The sequence below is a fragment of the Osmerus mordax genome, chromosome 22, assembly GCF_038355195.1.
Source record: "Osmerus mordax isolate fOsmMor3 chromosome 22, fOsmMor3.pri, whole genome shotgun sequence".
Lineage (NCBI taxonomy): Eukaryota > Metazoa > Chordata > Actinopteri > Osmeriformes > Osmeridae > Osmerus > Osmerus mordax.
This window is the reverse complement of record NC_090071.1, coordinates 10,794,039-10,814,326: the sequence shown is the minus strand read 5'-3', so window position 1 is coordinate 10,814,326 and position 20,288 is coordinate 10,794,039. Positions and strand designations below refer to the sequence as shown.

Genomic DNA, 20,288 nt, shown 5'->3' with positions numbered 1-20,288 from the left:
GCATGACCGTGGAAGGGTTGGGTTTGTGGGAGATGTAGTTCTGTAGAGTAAGGAGCAGATCTCACCAAGGTTCAAGCTGCTTTATTTCCTTCCAACAGACAGAGTACCGCAGAGCATGTATGTCAAGTTTCCTAGTCTAGAAATGGGCACCTCAGCACACACACACACATGCACACGCGCGCTCGCTCGCACACACACACATGCATACACACACCCATGTAATGGACTATTGTCTCCCAGGAGTCAGTGAAACAGAAGCCTCTCAGCTGGTCTGATGTAGCAGCACTTCACTTTATTCTATTAGCTCCTCACAGCCATTGGACACTGAATGCATTAGTTAATGCTACAGCTTGCCACAGTCCATCAAATAATAGCTATGCTAGTACTAACCATTAGATAATAATAATTCTAATGCTACAGCTGTGTGACACGTTACAAGCTAGATAAGCTAATTCTAGCCACTGCATTGGACTGATACATCCATTGTGCTATAGTTAAAGCTGTACTAGTTCAATCTAGGTAGCTGACAGAATGTGTCCGGGAAATATCTTCATCATGCTCCTCCAAAATGGACTGCTACCACAGGGAGGAGCTGTGGTTGGCTGCTCCAGACTGGGTCGGTGTTTGCTGGGCTGTTAATAGGCCGGCTGGCCAAGCTGTCAGTCATCCTGGGAGGTAGCCCCGCCCTCCTCCTCCTCTGGGAGGGAAAGTTCTGTCTGGGGCTTGGTCAGTTTACCTGCTGACACACAACAGTCCTTCAATAATAAACAGAAAGACAGACAGAGAGACAGACATGCTGCAGGCAGACAGAGACACACAGACACACAAGAAGGCAAATAGACAGACAGGCAGACATTTACAAACAGCATTTCAAGCTACCTGCAATATTTCAGGAAGTGTTCTCTCTATAAAGACAAGCACACAGACACACACACACACCGCCATTCCACCAAGTCAATAGAGCTCTGAGAGATGCACCAAAATGTTTTATGTCTCATCTTTTATTAAAGTCCATTACTGTAAGTGTAAGAACGTTCTAACAGAGATAACATCATACCATAATCCTATTGGATATCAACTGTAAAACACAAAACTCTTTGGGTGAACTAGTTGAGACATACACGTTTGTGATTGGAGGAGAGGATCTGAGAGCAGCAAAGAGAGGTGGACGAGGATGATAGCGGGCAAGGAGAAGGGAAGAAAGAGGACGCGAAGGATTAAAAGAAAGAATAAAAGACAAAAGAAAGAGAAATATGAGGAGGTTATCGAGAGATGGACTCTGGGCTGGACAGGTTCTCTTGTTGGCTGCTGGAAGGTTCTGGAGAGGACAGAAAGGGAAGAGGAAGGTGCAGAGGAAGAGAGGGAGAACAAACAAGACCTACATTAGTACCATGTTAAGACGAGTGTTTGGGAAAGGTTTGTATAGTACAGACCAAAGTCTCAGCGCAATTGTTGGAATGGCTCTTGTGTGATATGTACTCAACAGTCCAAATGTGTTTCTTTGGTCTAGCGATAGATGTTTGCATATCCTTGCACAAAGGAAGCGGTTTTAAACCCACCTCACACACCTGTTACACTCTCTCTCCATTACGTACACTCACATTTAGCCCCTTCCCCCCACTTACCCCCCACACAGTCGCTCTCACCCAGCGCTAGCTCCTCATTGGCTAGCAGTAGGTACGCCTCATTGCCATTGGGCTCATCAGGCCCATTGTGATTAGCCCATTGTGCTGTGTTCCCAAAGTGCTGGGTTGCAATTGGACTGTTTTCACAGAATCCCGCCTCCGGCTGTTCGTGCCTCTGAAGGTGCTGCTGCAAATCTGCAGGGAACACAAGAGCACCCCCAGAGGTGGCAGGTACTGCGGCCTCACAACTGACACTGACAGCTAGCAGCTAACAACTGCTGTAGCAGCTGACAGCTAATAACTATAAAGATAACAGATAGCAACTACCGGATAACAGCTAGCAGTTATCAACTAGCAGCTAACTGCTAAACTGCTAAAGCTAAGCTACAGCTAAAATCAAACCTCAAATCAGAGCTTTGCTTTTGTTCCTGCCGCCACATGACAAACTGACCAAAACAAAAGTGGAAACTCAAAATAAGGCAACAATTCAGTTCAGATCAATACAAGACAAGCAAACAACTCAAACCAAATCAACACACAGCTCCACCACACTTAGACTGGAACACAAATCAACACAACTCAGCACATTCTCGAACAAGCAAAAGCAAACATGAAGTACAGGACCAACAAGAAAAAACAGAGCGAGCAGAAACAACTGGGTCTGTCAAGTGGACTGTTTCCGAGAAGAGACATGTACTCAGTTCAGACGTAAAAGGGGTGACAGTGTAGCATGAACACATAGACATTTGATTTTGTAACGGCGTATTGGACATTCTAGAATTTACTATTGAAATGAAATGGTCATCATGGAAAGACCCACAAGGAATTGGACGTTCTAAGCCAAACCTTCTGGCTGTTCATGCAATGGCTGATTGGAGAAGATATTTTGGCAATACCTTTGATTGTGGGCGGGGCATAGCTCTGATTCCTCTGAGACACATTGGAACCCTATAGAGGAGGAGAGGAGCAGAGATGGGGAGGGAGGGTACAGAGGAGAGGAGAGGAGAAAGGAGGGGAAGAGTGGTGGATGGGGAGGAGAGGAGAAGGAAGGGGAGGGAGGGTGCAGATGGGGGGGGGGGAGAAGAGAAGGGAGGAGAGGAGGTCAACGTGGAGGATCAATACAATCCAGGTGACCGTGGAGTCTGAGAGGAAGGAAGTGACGTCAGCATGGCTGTCCAGTCCGAGTGTGGATGGAGGGAAGACTCACGTCTGTCACCCCGCTGTCCGCATGCTTGTCTTCCACTTCTGCAGGAGAGAGAGAGAGAGAGGTAGGCATGTTATGCTCTATCAGGTGAGTTCATGACTCCCTCCCTCTTCTGTAGTTTCCGGCTTTCACAACCACCTCTCTGTTTCCCTGTTAACTCTCACTCCAGCATGACATCATCAGTGTTGGGATGGGTGTGTGTGGGAGGGGACAACGATACCATTGTCTTGAGGCAAACGCCCCTAAAACGCTCTGGCTGGTTGGCTGGCTGGCTGGCTGGCTAACTAGTTTTCTGGCTGACTGGCTGTGTTGCTTTCTGGCTAGCTGCCATATATATGAAACCTATATCTCTAAGGCTGCAGCAACCTAATAAACATCTCCATTACTGGGAGCTAAGAGAGAGGGAGAGAGGAGAGTAAGATGATGGAGTGAGAGAGAGAGAGAGATAGGGAGAGAGAGAGAGAGAGAGATTGGAAAGAAAGTGGGGGAGGATGAAAGGGGAGAGAAATATAGGGATAGTTGGAGGGAGAGAGGGTGGAGAGGGGGAGAGGGGGAGAGGAAAGTGGTGAGGGAGGGAGGTTGCTCTGGGACGGGAGCTGGCAGAGAGAGCAGGAAGCCCTTACAGCCATTGTACAGCGAGCTAATGGAAACAGTCACACGCACACCCGCACACACACACACCGTCACATACACTGCCATCAGTGCATGTGCATGTGTGTAACCGTTAGCCTGTCGCGCAACCTGGGTAGACATCAAATGGGGTTTCGTAACCTAAGCGGAACACCATCTCTCACACACTCTCCTTCCCTGTCTCTCACACACCCCTGTCTCCACACATTCTGTCTCTTGTGCTCACACACACTCACTGTCTCACACACTCTCTCTGTCTCTCACACTCTCTCTGTCTCTCACACTCTCTCTGTCTCTCACACACTCTCTCTGTCTCTCACACACTCTCTCTGTCTCTCACACTCTCTCTGTCTCTCCAACACTCTCTGTCTCTCACACACTCTCTCTGTCTCTCACACACTCTCTCTGTCTCTCACACTCTCTCTGTCTCTCACACTCTCTCTGTCTCTCACACACTCTCTCTGTCTCTCACACACTCTCTCTGTCTCTCACACATGCTGTGTGTCTCTCCTCTAATTCTAATGTTACCTCCAGCCAGATCTTGGTAGGTGAGCAGGGTAGCTGGGGTCGGTCTCCTCCGACGGATCTGGGGGAGGGGGGGAGGGTGTATGGAGGGTGAGGGCGGGGGGGGGGGGGGGGGGTAGCGATACACGTTCACAAGTAGTTCTACCAACGCAAGCTGCCTCTTAACAGGCTGTAACAGCAGTAACAGGCTCTCATGTAAAACACACAACCTAGCTCGGACACACAAGTCTAACCCTAGAACACCCCCCTCCACACACGCACACGAACACACACTAAACACACACACGCATCCAGGGGTGGAGTACTCACATGTTCTGCAGCCTGGGGGTCCAGCTGGTTCTGGAGAGGAGGAACAGAGAACTGGATCTTCTTCGGGCTGCTGGGCTCCATGCTGCTCTCACACGCGGGGACGGAGGGAAGGAGGAGAGGAGGGGACTGCTGACAGGGAGAGAGGGAGGCCAGTAGGAGAGGAAAAGAGGAGGGGGGGGGAAAGCCGGGAGGTGGACGAGCTTGAGGGGGGCGGGGGGGGGTGGACAGGGCAGGTTTGAGCTATCACTCTCTCTCTTCTTCTTCTCCTCCCTCCTCCCCGTGTCAGTGTTCTGGTAAGAGCTCTCTCTCTCTCTCTCTCTCTCTGCTGACCAACATCAATACATTAGTAATAAGCTGAGCCTGTGCTCTTTCTCTCTCTCTCTCTCTCTCTTTCTCTCTCTCTCTATCCCTCTCCTCCCCTCCCCCCGGCTCCCCTCCCACGCTCCCTCCTCTTCCTCCATCACCTCATCTTAATTTTCATCCCCTCATCCTCCTCTCTCCCTTTCCTGACCCAAACATGTTGTGCTGCTGCTCTTTATAATGCCAGGCTCAGGATACACAGGCGCCCTTCATCACACCGAGCTCACTCGCAAGTTGTAAGACTTCTGATGTGCGTGTGTCGGACCTGTGTCTGCAAGCGTGTTTCTGCGTCTCTCTGTGTGTGTGTGTGGTCTCTGTGTGTCACCCCAATGCGTTCTGTGCCCCGGCCCCATGTGTGTGTGGCCGGTGTTTGTGTGCCGTGCTTGTGTGTGTTTGTGTGGAGTTTAATTCCCAACATCCTCTGATCTTACAGTGACTTGTAATGGTATAAAACCTCTGTACAGGTTGTCTGTTTTAGTAGTCAAAGTTGCCCCCCCCATGCGTGTGTGTGCTTGCCTGTGTGTGTGTGTTGCCCAGAGGCATTACAGATACTGATGTAGTAACTCAGCCCAGATGTCAGCACAGCGACAAAGCGTTTCCACTGATACTGCCAACGGGAGCACACATGCACACACACACACACACACACAAACGCACCAACGCACAATGGATCTCTTGTATTCTATTGGAGACGGAAAAAACAGTCAATCAAACACATTAATGTCACAATTTGTTGTGACTGTTGTGACATACTGTACAATACACTACAAAGTACAATGCAATTTATATATTCTATTTACACAAGACAAGCTAAGAAATAACACACACTCAGGTACATGCCCCCCCCCCCATACACACACAAACCCTGCTACACACACATGCCTCTCCAGAGTTAGACAGTGTTATCTGAGGAGGAGATCAGACACTGGCCAGTCAGACAGCCTGTTCACACCTGCACCTCTGATGCATGCTAAACACAGACACACACAAACACACACCATTGTGTTGTCCACCATCATAACAGGGTACCAATATATGCTTAGCCGAAGCTGAGGTATATTTCAACCCACTACTGGCTGAACACAAGTGTTGGGGAGCGAGAGTTGGGGGATAAGGGGGGGAGGGGATTTATAATAATTGTTTTGCTTGTTTTTGTTACCACAGGAGGGCAGTGTTTCTTAATGTTGATATGGAGGGTCATCTTAGTGCTGCATCAGGTCACAGAGAAAGGCTGAGAGAGAGAGAAAGAGAGTGAGAGAGTGAGAGAGTGAGAGAGAGAGAGAGAGAGAGAGAGAGAGAGAGAAAGAGAGAGAGAAAGAGAGAAAGAGAGAAAGAGAGAAAGAGAGAAAGAGAGAGAGAGAGATGATGGCCAGCACCAAATACAGCCCAAAAATAAAACAAACAAAAAAGTACATCTCCTCCTCTCCTGTCCCCTTCCTCCCCCCTCCTCACTCAGCTCCTTAGAGGGGTGGGGTGCGGGCCTCCCCCCTCCTCACTCAGCTCCTTAGAGGGGTGGGGTGCGGGCCTCCCCCCTCCTCACTCAGCTCCTTAGAGGGGTGGGGTGCGGGCCTCCCCCCTCCTCACTCAGCTCCTTAGAGGGGTGGGGTGCGGGCCTCCCCCCTCCTCACTCAGCTCCTTAGAGGGGTGGGGTGCGGGGGAGTTCTTGTGGATATCAGCAGAGTCTCAAACACGACACCAAGTTTTGCCACTTGATAACCTGGTACAGTATCTCTCTCCTAGCAGTGCTACCTGCCTCCCGCCTGGTCTCTCTGGCCCTGCTGACAAACCCCCTGGGCTCCATGTCAGCGCCTGTGTCCTGGAGACGCAGCCAGAGGTGCTGACAGATCAGAGGAAGAATAGAGGTCAGAGATTAGACTCTTTAATGGGAAATCCTACAGGAGCTTAACTTGGGTGCTAACAGCCAACTGACCCACTGGCCTAGTCTCTGTTTGTTTAGCTGGTCCAGTGTCGGCTCTCCTGGAGATCTACTGTAGTACTGACGGTAGATGTACTGTAGTACTCACTGTAGATGTACTGTAGTACACACTGTAGATCTACTGTAGTACACACTGTAGACCTACTGTAGTACACACTGTAGATCTACTGTAGTACACACTGTAGATCTACTTTAGTATACCCTGGAGATCTACTGTAGTACACACTGTAGACCTACTGTAGTACTCACTGGAGACCTACTTTAGCTACTGGACCCACCTTACTTCACTGGAGTCCCTTTTACTATTGTACCATAACTGTGAAGTGATCAACACCATGGAATGAACCTGACATAGTAACCAAAATGTCAAGAGTGTGCAAAGCTGTCACCAAGCCAAAGGGTAGCTACTTTAAAGAAACTCAAATATAGGCCATTTGTTTGACACTGTTTTGATTATCACGTGTTATTCAATAGCTTTGATATCTTTACCTTTATTAGGTAGGAAAGAAAAGCCCTTTAATGTGTCGGTGTGTCTATACTGGTGACTGGTACCGTACCCTGGTGCACACTGTAGACCTCCTCTGCTGCAGACTGTTGACCTACCTTGGTGCTTAGGTAGTTCCAGGAAGTCATATGAGGACAGGTACTGCTGGGGTAAACAGTTTACTGACCGGAGCAGGAGGAGGAGGGGGAGGAAGAGTGGAACTACTTAGAAGGTTGAGGCTGTTTGCCGTGACATAATATACCAAAAGGGGTGAGGTGTGGAGGAGGGGGGTGGAGGGGGCTTGGTTGGGAGATTAGTGCTGCACGCAAGGATTAGGAGATAAGGAGTTGCGGTGTTCCGCTCAACTCTCTTCACACTCAGCGACACTGCAACCAGAGCAGACCTAACCTCTCCACAGACCAGCCATCCATCCGTCCACCCTGAACAGGACATGAGCCTTCACAACACACTCTGCTGCCACGGTAACTAAACCAGGATTGACTATGGGATGGAGGGAGGCTGCATTCTCACATCAACACTCCACCTGAAACCACACAGGGTTTTCATAGACAGTTAGGAGGATTTTGTATTACAGAGATCATTGAAAAGCTTTGTTTGTTTGTGTGCTGTTGTACTGTTGGTGTTTGTGTTGCTTCATTACCTAACCCTGACCAAGATTGTTACATGTCCAGTTGAACCTGTCCTGTTGTTCTGAGGTGTAATTAAAGCCTCTCTATGACTGCTATGAATCATCATGGACTTGTCTGCTATGAATAGTCTAATCTCTAAGCTGTGATTATCAACCGAACATGTGCTTATGTAGACGGTGAATGAGATGATGATGGTGATGACGATGATGATGATGATGGTGATGACGATGATGATGATGATGGTGATGACGATGATGGTGATGATGATGATGATGATGATGGTGGTGATGATGATGATGATGATGATGATGATGATGATGGTGATGATGATGAGGATGGTGATGACGATGATGATGATGATGATGATGATGGTGATGACGATGATGCAGAGGAGTGTGATTAAATCTGTCCCTGTCCTCTCCAGAATGACCCTGCTCCCATCCCTATCCAGAGAGAGCACGGCTTGGCAGCAACAACTGGAAGTCTGCCAGGAACCCCATTTCAACATGATGGACATAGTCAACGGGAAGAAGGAGGACGACAGCATGATGGAGCAGGAGAGCAACGAGGAGGAGGAGGAGTCGGAGTCGGAGGAGGCGAAGGAGGAGATCCCTGGGAACGAGGGCTCGGCGGGCAGGAAGAGGAGGAGACCCAGGATGGTGGGAGCCCAGCGTGTGAAGGTGCGGCGCATGAAGGCCAACGCGCGCGAGCGCAGCCGCATGCACGGGCTGAACGAGGCCCTGGAGGAGCTGCGGAAGGTGGTGCCCTGCTTCTCCGGCGCCCAGAAGCTGTCCAAGATCGAGACGCTGCGCCTGGCCAGGAACTACATCTGGGCGCTGTCGGAGCTGCTGCAAGAGGGGCAGGGCTACCATGGCTACCAGGGCCACCAAGTCCCAGACCTGCTGTCCTTCATGCAGGCTCTCTGCCAGGGCCTCTCCCAGCCCACCTCCAACCTGCTGGCCAGCAGCCTGCAGCTCAACCCCCTCACCTCTCTCCCAGAGCAGGCTCCAGAGCCCCACTCCACCCTGGCACCACCCCCACAGCCGTACCCCTACCCCAGCCCTCCGTACAGCAGCATGGACCTCCACCATACCAACACCAGCCTCAAGCACGCCAACACCAACCTCTACCATGCCAAGGTCAACCCCTACCACAACCTCGGCAGCACCCTGGAGACGTACTTGGACGTCGGGGAGTTCTCGTCTGGCCCCGCCCCCTCGGGCTTTGACCCGCCCCTGAGCCCGCCCCTCAGCTTCAGTGGAAGCTTCAGCTACAAGATGGAGGCGGAGTTAGACCAGAGCCCTGCCTTCTCGGCCCCGCACACTCCCGACCTGGGGCCGCAAGCCTCTCGCCGCGACGTCGTAGACAGCCCCCCACAGCGCTATGACGTCATCGAGAGCCCCTCTGTGCAGTATGACGTCATGAACAACGTAGGGCTGGCGTCGCAGCGTCTGCTCAGGGCTCAGCTCACCTCGCTCCTCCAGGAGTCCTGAACACACACAAGGTCCAACTTGAGCGTCGATGGACGGCTAGACGACAAGAAGGATGAACAGATGGCTAGATGTGTATTTTCACTAAGCTCTTCATGAGGACTTTTGTACGACTCGTGAATTTTGGTGGAGGATTTCTAATTGGGATGGATGGATCGATGAATGGACGAATTGATGAATGAATTGATGGATGAAGGGATGGATGGATGAAGAGACAGTTCTGGGCTCGAATAAGCAGGAATGTAGCATTCAAGAATAGTTTGGCCTTAGAAGTACTGCTAATAAAGCCATTTGGATCATGGATTTCCTGTAACAGGGTCTGTCTTTGGTGGTGTTGATGACGATGAAGGTGACGAGGATGATGAAGGTGAGGGTAACTGATAAACTCTCAAAGGGCATGATATATGAACTGTGTAAGGATGGGAGTGACACCCAACTGTTAAATAATTGGTTAATTATTTGTAAGTAAATGCACATACTTGAAAACAAAGGGAAAAAAGCTGGAATCAGGTGGCATGCGTGCGTGTGAGTGTAAGTGATGTGGACTAGGTCAGGTGTGTGTTTGAGTGTGTGTGATGTAGACTAGGTTAAGGTGTGTGTATCTGTGAGTGTGTGTGTGTGAGGGGACTCTGCCCCCGACAGCAGAGCTCATCACGTCTTCAGGAAAACAGGAAAAAGCTCAGAGGATCCCCCAGCAATGACCTCCCTGCCTCTCTCTGTCCTCTTCTCACCTTCTTCTCCTCACCTCCTCTCTTCCTCACCACCCATCTCCTCCTGCTCCCCAGCTGATCTCCGTTAAGTCCTCTGACCAACCGGATTAACAGGTTGTTGAAGACACACACAAACACTTTCCTAGTAAAGCTTGTTAGCTCCTGCCTTCTAGAAGATGTTTGTGACAGAGATGGAAGAGACAGACGGAGAGATGAAGAGAGAGAGACCCCCACCCCCACCCCTCACTGAGGCAGATGGCACAGGCACAGCGACACAGTTCAATAAAAACACACTTTACTGGACTTATTTATTAAGCACCACAATATGGAAAATAAACATATTTTGGTTCAGACAGTAAAGCAACTAACCTTTCACTCTGAGTACAGTACTACAAACACAAATGTCGACTGAGTTGTTTGGAAAGCAGAAACACCTTTCCTCTCCTCGCTCCTGACAACTCGTCTGAGATTCACATCATCACTCAATCACCTTCCTTTGCTTGTTGTCAAAGTGTATTCATTTGTATATTATGTATGCACACACAGCGTAATGAGTTTGTGTGTACGTGTGTGTGTGTTGATGTTTAGACGTGTGTGTGTTGATGTTTAGTCGTGAGTGTGTACGTGTGTGTGTTGTTCGAGGTTGGCAGTTACTAGCAAGTCCCAGCTTAGCCTCCTGCAGTTCTCCATCTTGTACTTGTTCCTGAAGAAGCCGCGCTGTGGAACACACCTCCAGTTAGCCATGGCACCACAGTAACAATGAGAAACAAGTGCTCGGATCTCTGGTGCTTTGGTCCAGTGTTGGTCCTGCCGTACCTTCCAAAGACAGAGGGCCAGAACGATGAAGATGAAGAGTCCCAGAGACACACTAGACGCCAGGATCATGAGCTTCAAATCTGGAGATATCTGGTAGCTGTACCTGGCTTTCAACACCACCTATACACATATATATACACACACACACACACACACAGAAAGACACACACGTACGAACACAGACACACAAAACACAAATGCTTTCGAGACACAACCAGATTATGCGACTGTGTGTGTATGTGTGTGTGTGAATCCGTGTGTGTGTGTGTGTGTGTGTGTGTGTGTGTGTGACATTCCTTACCTCGGTGCTGGGGTCGTGTGTGAGGAACCAGACAGAGGGGTGTTTCCTGGGGGTGACCACTGCAGTGGTCTGGTGTTCCATCACCGCATGTCGACCCTGAGTGAGGGCCAGAGGTACCACACTACTGTTGAGAAGAGCGTGTCGGTGTGTGTGTGTGTGTGTGTCTGTGAGCGCTCCTCACCGGTGAGACGTTCAGTACGGCAGGTGTCATCTCCACCTCAATGTGAATGTTGGCTTCCCTCCCAGCGGCCAGGTCCCCCAGCTCACACACCACATACACACACAGGGCATCCTGTCGCATGCAGTACTACACACACACACACACAGGTGTCATCTTATGGATATACACGGATGAAATATCTGTACGGTATGATTACATAGTAGTTAGAGGTATATATGTGTGTTCTAAGTTCCCATGGTTACTAGAGTATTGATATGTGTGTTCTAAGTTCCTATGGTTAGTAAGGTATTGATATGTGTGTAAGCTTGAGTGAACCCACCATTCGTCTCCTGGATCTTCTGGAGAAGTAGAAGATGAGATCCTCCAATGGAGATGGTCTTTTCACCTCACACTCCTCCCCCTCCAGACTGCGGCTACTCCCATTGGTCCAGGACGAGACACTGGACAGGTCTGTCCTGTAAGGATCCATTGTACTAGAGAGGTTGGACCAATCAGGGCCCATTGTGCTAGAAAGGTTGGACCAATCAAGGCCCATCGTGCTAGAGAGGTTGGACCAATGAGGGTCCATCGTGCTAGAGAGGTTGGACCAAACAGGGCTCATGGTGCTGAATATGCCGGGCCAATAGGAGTGGCTGGTGCTGGCAGACTGTGGTGTAGAACCCTCAGAGCTCAGGATAGAGCACCCCCCAGTGGACGCCTAGGGTACAGCACAGGAATAGAGGCCAGTTTAATCTGTGTACGTGGATTACACTAGAGTGGATTATAGAAGAGCATCCCAAAACAACGCAGAGCAAATTATGATAAACGGGAAGTACGGGACCCTACAGCAGAGAGGGCTAGAGCAGTAGAGGGCTGTGGAGGACAGGAGAGCAGTCTACCTGTGCCTGCAGGATGCGTAGCAGGGAACGGGGGTAGGGGGCCAGAGCCCTGGGCAGGACCACCTCCACTCTGGTGCCCTGAGACAGGCTGGGGCCAGCATTCACTACCTGGAGGAGACAGGCTTCACACAGGGCTCTGTCTGTGTGGGAGTGTTTATGTGTGTGGTTGTGTATGTGTGTCTTGTGTACCTTGATCATGTAGTTGAACCTCTCAGTGTGGCAGTAGGGCTCATTAAAGTCTCCAAAATCAAATCCTTGACGTGAGGCAAACCTACACACACACACACACACACTGCATCTATATCCACACAATATATTTGTATATGTACAGAGCGATAGAGAGGGAGAGACAGAGAGAGAAAGCGAGAGCGAGTAGAGCAGAGTTCAGTAGAGTATCTGACCCATGTATGTTGAGGTTGACCCCATATCTCAGAGGCAGGATCAGATTGACCACGTTGTCATGAAGAAGATCTTCACTTTCAAAGTTCTCCCTGTCACGACAAAGAACATACAGACAGCGTGATCTTTGTGGAACGCACACCGTAATCTTATAGAACCTTCCAGATGGCGGAACTATGTTGGATACCTGGAGGCCGTGATTGTGACATTGAGGTCGCCTGGTTCACTGTCGGGGCCGACCTCCATCAGGAAACTAATATTCACCTGAGGCACACACACGTGTGAGCGACAAGCTTACGACAGGATGTACGTGCGTGTGTGTGTCTGTCTGTGTGTACCTTGGCCAGGGCATTCAGGAATAGGTTTCCTAGGTGACAGTCTACTCCATCAGACTCTTTCTTCTCCTCTTTGGCCTGACAGCTGACATGTTGTTCTCCCTGTAGACACACCCCAAAGCTCACTAACTCACTGTGTGTGTGTGTGTGTGTGCATGTTTATGGATATATGTGTGTGTATGTGTGTGTATGTGCATCTTACCGCTGTTAACACCTTTATAAAGTACAGGTTGTCAGGGTAATCGAGGTGGAGGGTAGGCAGGAAGGCAGCATCTCCTATGTTGCCCAGGGTAACGTTCAGTAGGAAGGTCTTGCCCTCCCCCAGTGCTATGAACCCTACACCTTTATGACTCCTGCAGGGGCAGACACACACTATCACATAAACACATAAACAGGAGAGGAGGAGGGGAGGGGAGGGGAGGGGAGGGGAGTGGAGGGTAGGGGAGGGGAGGGGAGGGGAGTGGAGGGTAGGGGAGGGGAGGGGAGGGGAGGGGAGGGGAGGGGAGAGGAGAGGAGAGGAGAGGAGAGGAGAGGAGGGGAGGGGAGTGGAGGGTAGGGTAGGGTAGGGGAGTGGAGGGTAGGGGAGGGGAGGGGAGGGGAGGGGAGGGGAGGGGAGGGGAGGGGAGGGGAGGGGAGGGGAGGGGAGGGGAGGGGAGGGGAGGGGAGGGGAGGGGAGGGGAGGGGAGGGGAGGGGAGGGGAGGGGAGGGGAGGGGAGGGGAGGGGAGGGGAGGGGAGGACATACCTGGGTGTTACTAGCTGGGCAGACAGCTGTAGGTTGGTGGAACAGTTGACAAACACACAGTACCTGGCAAACAGTGTCTGCAGAGAGAAGCACACACATCAACACTACAAAGCTACACTGCACTCTCTAAGTTATTGGTCCCATCTAATTGATCAGCTGCTTATATTGTTCCTGCCTTCCTGAATGATGAGAAGGTTGATGTGCTCCTACTTGATTGGTCAGCTGGTTGTGTTGTTCCTCGCCTCTCTGCAGGACGGGGGTGAGAGGGGGGAGGATGAGGGAAGGCGCCCCCTCCCTGTGCTGACCCCCCAGCTCATAGTGCAGCTCCATCACCAGGGGGGTGAAGATGTCCCTCACATCCCTCTAGGGAGGGGAGGGGGGCAAGATCTTTAATACACCTCCTACTCCCTCCAGCCATCCCTGCTTCAATCCGTCCATTCATCCCTCCCTCCATCTTTCATTCCTCCCTCCATCCTCCCCTCCTTCAATCTGTTCTTCCCTACCTTCTGTTCCTTTGGGTCATCTCTCCCCATCCCTCCCTCCCTCCCTCGCTCCTCCCTCACCCGCAGAAAGGCCTGATGGGTAGTGCAGGTCACGTTGTCGTGCGTTGTCTTGACCATGCCCGTTGTCGTGTTAAAGTGAGCCGTCCCATTGGTGGAGAAATAGAGGCGGGGCCGCAAGCCAGCTTTGTGCTTGACATCTGCAGTCAGGTTGTAAAACATGTCTACACACACACATACACACACACCCACACACAATTATAGGTGAGGAGAATGGGGAGATTGTGTGTATACATGTGTGTGTGCGTGTGTCTGTGTGTCCTCACCGACATGTCCTGTGCTGTGTCGCCCTCCCAGTTGGAAGCAGACGGAGGTCTTGATGCAGACAGCTGATTGGCCGTTGTCTGAGCAGAGTGGCTGAGAGTGGTTCACACTTTCTGGCAAGAGCAGCCAAGCCTCTACTACCAGCACCGCACGCGTCCTGCCATACACACACACAGATGCACACACACATTTATGGACACACACAAATATGCACAGGAAATGAAACGGTAAAGAGCTTCCTAGGTAGGCTAGTGGACTGGCTGGGTGTGTAGACCAGGTCAGTAGAATAGCTAGGTGTGAATACCAGGCTAGTAGACTAGCTGGGTGTGAATACCAGGCTAGTAGACTAGCTAGGTGTGACTACCAGGCTAGTAGACTAGCTAGGTGTGAATACCAGGCTAGTAGACTAGCTAGGTGTGTAGACCAGGGCTGCGTTTCCCGATAACGATGGATCGTAGCAACGATTGAGCAAAATAACGAAACCATCGATATTTCTTACGTGCGTTTCCCAAACATGCTCGTAAAGAGTAGGCTAATCTATGCGCTTTAAAGAGCTACGAATTTTAAAGAGACACTTTAGCTACGGTGTCTTTGGGAACGGCCCGTAAAACAAAAATCCGTCGTACGACGGATTATATGATCAACTTAGGCTTACAACGCTTTCGGGAAACGCAGCTCAGGTTAGTAGACTAGCTAGGTGTGTACACCAGGTCAGTAGACTAGCTAGGTGTGTAGACCAGGTCAGTAGACTAGCTAGGTGTGTAGACCAGGTCAGTAGACTAGCTGGGTGTGTAGACCAGGTTAGTAGACTAGCTGGGTGTGTAGACCAGGTCAGTATACTAGCTGGGTATGTAGACCAGGTCAGTATACTAGCTGGGTGTGTAGACCAGGTCAGTATACTAGCTGGGTGTGTAGACCAGGTTAGTAGGATTACCTGAGAACAACAGCAGAGTCTGACAGGAAGGCTCCTATAGCTACATCTAGACCAGAGAGGGAGAGAGGGATGAGAGGGACGAGAGGTGTGAGAGAGTGATGAGAAGAAAGAGTGGGAGACAGAGGTGAGAAGAGAGAAGGGAAGGGCAGGGATGATTAGAGATGACGTATTAGGATGAGCCGGAGTGTAGAGTGTGTTACCTGTGTAGCCGTTTCCGTCCACGTCTATTCCCCCAGACAAAGACTGTCCGAACATCTTGAAGGCATTACCCATCACTGAGCCTGATATACGCTGTTCAGAAACACACAACAGAGAGGCAGTTTAACAGACATACAAACAGGGTTAGATAGAGAGACATTGAGCGACAGAAAGTGGGTTAGAGAGAGAGACAGAGCGATATATAGAGAGAGAGAGAAAAAGAGAGAGTGAGTGAGTGAGTCAGAGATACAGTAAAGCGGGCTGGAGAGAGGGAGAGCAATAGAGAGAGATGTGTACCCACTTGTGAGTAGTGTCTCCCCAGTCCGGTCTTCCTGCCATTGTAGATGTAAACAGCCCCCTGTAGGTCATCCTCCTGTGGGGCTCCTACAGCCACATCTACACACAAACCACAGTCAGGGTTGCCAGGGTAACAGTCCGTGTTACCATAGTAACAGTGAAGGATCCCAGGGTACCAGTGATGGATCCCAGGGTAACGGTGTGGGTTTCCAGGGTAACAGTTGATGAGGGTTACCGTGGTAGCCGTCATGGTCCAGGTCTCCCAGGGTGATGATGGTCTGGCCGAAGCGACCAGCATACGAGTCTCTCCCCGCCAGAGTAAACTTCTGCTCGGTCAGGTTTGCCTGACACACACACACACACAACCACATCACACACAAGCTTGTCATGACATCAACCAGAGCCTGTCTCATGTGTGTAGCATATGTGTATGTGAGTGTGTAGGGATGCGTGTGTGTAGCGTGTGTGTGTGACTCACGTGTCCCATGTTGATGTAGACGTGCACGCGGCCCTCCTCCCTCACAGAGCTGAACATGGGAGCTCCAACCAGCAGGTCGGACATGCCGTCCGAGTTCAGGTCTACAGCACACACACTAGCCCCGAAGTAGGACCCCTGCTGCACACACACACACACACACAGAACATGAGATGCCAGATTTGGCATCCTTCTTTCTGGACACAGTCAAGTCAGAGGTTATGGAGACAACCCCAGAACCACCTCACCTAGGCAAGCGGTACCGCAGCATTAGTTCCCAAACTAATCGACTACGAGACAGCTTCTATCTCCAGGCCATCAGGCTCCTGAACAGATAACTACCCCCCCCCTTCTGAAACGGACTGTTATTACCCCCCACCTCCTTCTTGCACATCATGACTTTACAGTCTAAGTACTGCACTGCCCAGCATAGATTTTGCACATTTGCACTTATTGTAACCACCTTGCAACTGCCTACCCTCACTGTTTCATTATATTGGTCAGTGAGTATTGTGTATAAGCATGTCTTATCTCTCATCTTTTAATGTTATTATTGTCTGTTACTATCTATTTGATTATTAAAAACTGCACTGTTGTATGTAGCTCAGCGGCACAAAGCTTTTCATTGTACTTATATACTTGTGTATCCTGTACATATGACAATAAACTTGAATTGAAACCTGTGACCCTGTGACCTCAGCGATGATGCTGAGAGTGTCTGACTGCATGCTGAAGATGTATACCTGTGAGAAGAGAGAGGAGCAGGGTCAGAGAAGAGGAGGAGGAGGTGAGGGAGGAGGAGAGGGAGAGAGGGAGTATAGGAAGATGGGGTGGTTAAGAGGAAAGGGGGAGGAGGGGGAGTATGAGATGAAAGGGGGAGGGGTCGTTTGTTTGGTGTTGCTCACCATGCCGGTTTGGCTGTACTGTGGGGCTCCGCCCACCACCTCAATACTGTCTGCAGACAGGAAGTGACCCGCACTGACGGAATATCCTGGAATACAGCCATGAGTCATGAGTGTGTGTCTGGGGGGTGGGGGTGGGGGGCTGTGGATGTGTGACAGTTACCCAGATAACTGCCGTGTTGCATAGTGCCTTCTTCATCAATGTAGGTGGCGGTCACACGAGTGGAGGTGTTGTAGGCGATCACCGAACCCGTGAAATAGTTGGTCCCTGGGGCCCCCATCACAATCAGGTCCTGTTGTCATAGAAACAGTGTGGTTGTGGTCTGAGTACTGACAGCTACAGTGTGGTTGTGGTCTGCGTACTGACTGCTACAGTGTGGTTGTGGTCTGAGTACTGACCTCCAAGAGAAAGCTGGAGATCCCAGCCTGACAGGAGGTGTATCCCTCTCCAAAATCATTTTCATTCTCTAGAGAGGGAAAGGACAGAGAGAAGGAGAAGTTGAGAAGCAGGTAAAGTGATAGGTGAAGGTAGAGAAAGAGAGAGAGAAAGCGAGGTAGAAGAAACAAGAGAGAGAGAGAGAGAGAGAGAGAGAGAGAGAGAGAGAGGTGCAGAGACAACGTTAAAGAAAGGAAAAGAGAGGCAGAGGGAGGTGTTCAGAGTTCCCCAGAGGAAGTGAAAGATGTGAAAAGGGAAGTTGATAAAGAGGTAAACCACTTCTTAGTAAGGACATTTAAGGGCCACATCCAAAAATCTGTCCCACCCACAACTGAAAACAAACCCACTCCCCTGATGGAGCGTGAGGTAGCAAGAGAGAGAGGGAGAGAGAGAGATAGGAAGAGGGAGAGAGAGAGAGAGAGAGAGAGATAGAGAGAGAGAGGGAGAGAGACAGAGAAAGGTTACCTCTGTAACAGGGTATCAGAGGGATGGACTGGACCAGGTCGCCATCTAGTTGGTAACATATGCCTAGAGGCAGCTTATCGCCCTCTGGAAGGTGGTAAATGTTCTTCCAACGATGAGCACACGCCTGTAGAGCACATGCATGTGGACTCATGTCATACGTGTAGTCTGTTTTGTGTGTCAAGCAGATTGTACGTGTAGTACATCTGTGTAGTCACACATGTAGAATTTGGCTATGTTTAAACATTGGACATGTACGTACACTTTAGTCATGCATGTAAACTCTGGTCTTACGTGTCATACATGTGCATACAGGTCACACATGTAGGCTAAGGTTATGAGTATTAGATGTGTAGACTCTGATCATGTATGTCATGCAAGTAGCGGATTCAGATCATGTATGTAAACTCTGGTCATGCATGTGCTAGCTACCAGCAGCAAGCCGTCTCCATGTCTTCTGGACAGACTGACACCCAACCACTGGTTATCCACCTCCGAGGAGCATTTACGGCCACAAGGCATAGGTCCTGTCATGCCTGGAACATTCAACATATGTATGACATAAAACATGCAACATCCATTTTGTGTATTATACCTAGAACATGCAATACGTTCCTATATGACAATATGCATAAAACATGTAACATGGGTTTTGCAGGGCTCTCAAGTTTTATAAAAAGTTTGGCATGAGATTACCATACCTGTCAACGTTTGGCTACAAAAAGGGGCGAAAGGCGGTCGACCAATGACAGTTCGCTCTACAGTCAGAGTGTGACTGTATTATTTTTATTATTATTAATATTATTTTAATTTTAATTTTCATATATACATTATATATTTCATATCATTATATGGCTGTATATTATTGTATCATGTCTGTGGAGATGTGAACATCCATATTAGGTTCAGCAATATACATATACAGAATATTTTTATTTATTATTATTATTATTATTCTCTGTATTAGTCTTGTTATTTTATCATTCGCCTCAGGTAATGTTCCTTTTGTCTTGCTCTGTGAAAAACATAAATAAAAAGTTCAAAAAAAAAAAAAAAAAACGGGACGATTCCGTATTTTAAGGGACGGGTGGCAACCCTACCTACAGTACCTTGAACATGCAACACACACTCTTGATATCCACATACTTACTCATTTGAATTTGCTCGCAGTGCCGACTGTCATTTAATGTGCACTTGTAGACGGCGCCTGGGGTCTTTGCGGCCTGGTATGTTTTGGAATCAGCCACCGGCGCTCCAACCAGAACCCTGAAACACACCGGAGACATTGCTGCTGTGCCAAGGAGTCGTTTACCGAGAACAGTCTTGCTTCACTGCCATGGCCAGTGAGGGTTCAAAATATACCACTTTGATTGAATTTCACAGAATGTAGCCTAGTAGTGGTGGTCTATTTTCTCACCATGTCTGATCTTCATGTGCGTGAAGCATGACCGAATATCCAAAGAAGGATCCGTTGGGTCCGCTGAGAGTTACCGCGTGCTGTGTGTCCAGGTTGTACGGTTCGGTATACCGGTTGACACACCACAGGAACGTGAAAAATAGTTTTTCTAAGTGAACTATTCGAAACATATTTTTATCCTAACGTTATCTAATCCGAAAGATACTCCCTCCCAGCCGAAATGTAGCCTATGCATGATAAAAAGTGAGATGGGCTATTTGCGTGATATCAAATTGTTTTCGAAATGATGATCACACCCTCATTCTCAAAAAGGATGTAGCCTATGCAGGGGCGTTGTTAGATATAGCGCTTTACTGGGGCACAAGCCTCTATTCAGAACCCTTTTTTTTCTTCCAAACTTGCTGCGCACAATGCACTATACTCGGCTACAAAAACACCCCTTGCTTAACTCACTATACAACAGTTCAGGGACGCAAGTTTGAAATCAGCTTTGGCAGGGACATCAATATTTAATGCAAGCCACATTTCTTTCGCATTCATTTGAGCGCAAATACTGTTTTTTGAGCTTCATGTAATACAGGGTCCTCTTTTACCTGGACATGCACCTAAAAAATGCGTCCGGCAGGGATTCCAAAATTGTCCGGGATTTTGCCTTGTCGGATATTTGTGTTTCTCTGGGTCTTTCACAAACTATTAGGCCCTTACAAGTGGAAGGGGGAAGTTGGAAAGGGTATCTCCCTTACGTTCCACTTTCTTGCGCGACTGTA

General features: G+C 49.5%; 3 protein-coding genes across 6 annotated transcripts; 1 reads left to right on the top strand and 2 right to left on the bottom strand.

Moving 5' to 3' along the window:
- Positions 1–84: 84 nt before the first annotated feature.
- On the bottom strand, positions 85–4,417 carry LOC136966200 (protein phosphatase 1 regulatory subunit 1C-like). Of its 4 annotated transcripts, none has more exons than XM_067260642.1 (6): positions 4,294–4,417; positions 3,988–4,045; positions 2,833–2,870; positions 2,522–2,573; positions 1,635–1,820; positions 85–736 (listed from the first exon to the last, which is right to left on the bottom strand). In XM_067260642.1, exons 1-6 carry the CDS (start codon positions 4,372–4,374, stop codon positions 660–662), a joined length of 492 nt encoding a protein of 163 aa, XP_067116743.1. In that variant the 5' UTR covers positions 4,375–4,417; the 3' UTR covers positions 85–659. The 4 variants fall into 4 exon arrangements, with proteins under 4 accessions (XP_067116743.1, XP_067116745.1, XP_067116747.1 ...); XM_067260644.1 differs by lacking the exon at positions 85–736 and adding an exon at positions 886–1,318 and having other exon boundaries at positions 1,626–1,820; XM_067260646.1 differs by lacking the exon at positions 85–736 and adding an exon at positions 886–1,318 and having other exon boundaries at positions 1,647–1,820.
- Positions 4,418–7,415: 2,998 nt separating this feature from the next.
- Positions 7,416–9,216, top strand: LOC136966350 (neurogenic differentiation factor 1-like). Its single transcript, XM_067260844.1, has 2 exons — positions 7,416–7,555; positions 8,148–9,216. Exon 2 carries the CDS (start codon positions 8,149–8,151, stop codon positions 9,214–9,216), a length of 1,068 nt encoding a protein of 355 aa, XP_067116945.1. The 5' UTR covers positions 7,416–7,555; position 8,148.
- Positions 9,217–10,282: 1,066 nt separating this feature from the next.
- LOC136966195 (integrin alpha-4-like) lies at positions 10,283–19,691 on the bottom strand. The gene is made up of 28 exons (XM_067260639.1): positions 19,522–19,691; positions 19,255–19,370; positions 18,537–18,640; positions 18,108–18,231; positions 17,606–17,673; positions 17,370–17,499; positions 17,210–17,295; positions 16,985–17,047; positions 16,308–16,445; positions 16,065–16,173; positions 15,834–15,928; positions 15,535–15,625; positions 15,335–15,380; positions 14,403–14,557; positions 14,140–14,300; positions 13,787–13,939; positions 13,577–13,653; positions 13,036–13,186; positions 12,837–12,935; positions 12,686–12,762; positions 12,501–12,590; positions 12,289–12,370; positions 12,100–12,207; positions 11,541–11,918; positions 11,222–11,347; positions 11,041–11,136; positions 10,740–10,859; positions 10,283–10,640 (listed from the first exon to the last, which is right to left on the bottom strand). The coding sequence occupies exons 1-28, from the start codon at positions 19,689–19,691 to the stop codon at positions 10,530–10,532; spliced, it is 3,324 nt and encodes a 1,107-aa protein (XP_067116740.1). The 3' UTR covers positions 10,283–10,529.
- Positions 19,692–20,288: the final 597 nt, after the last annotated feature.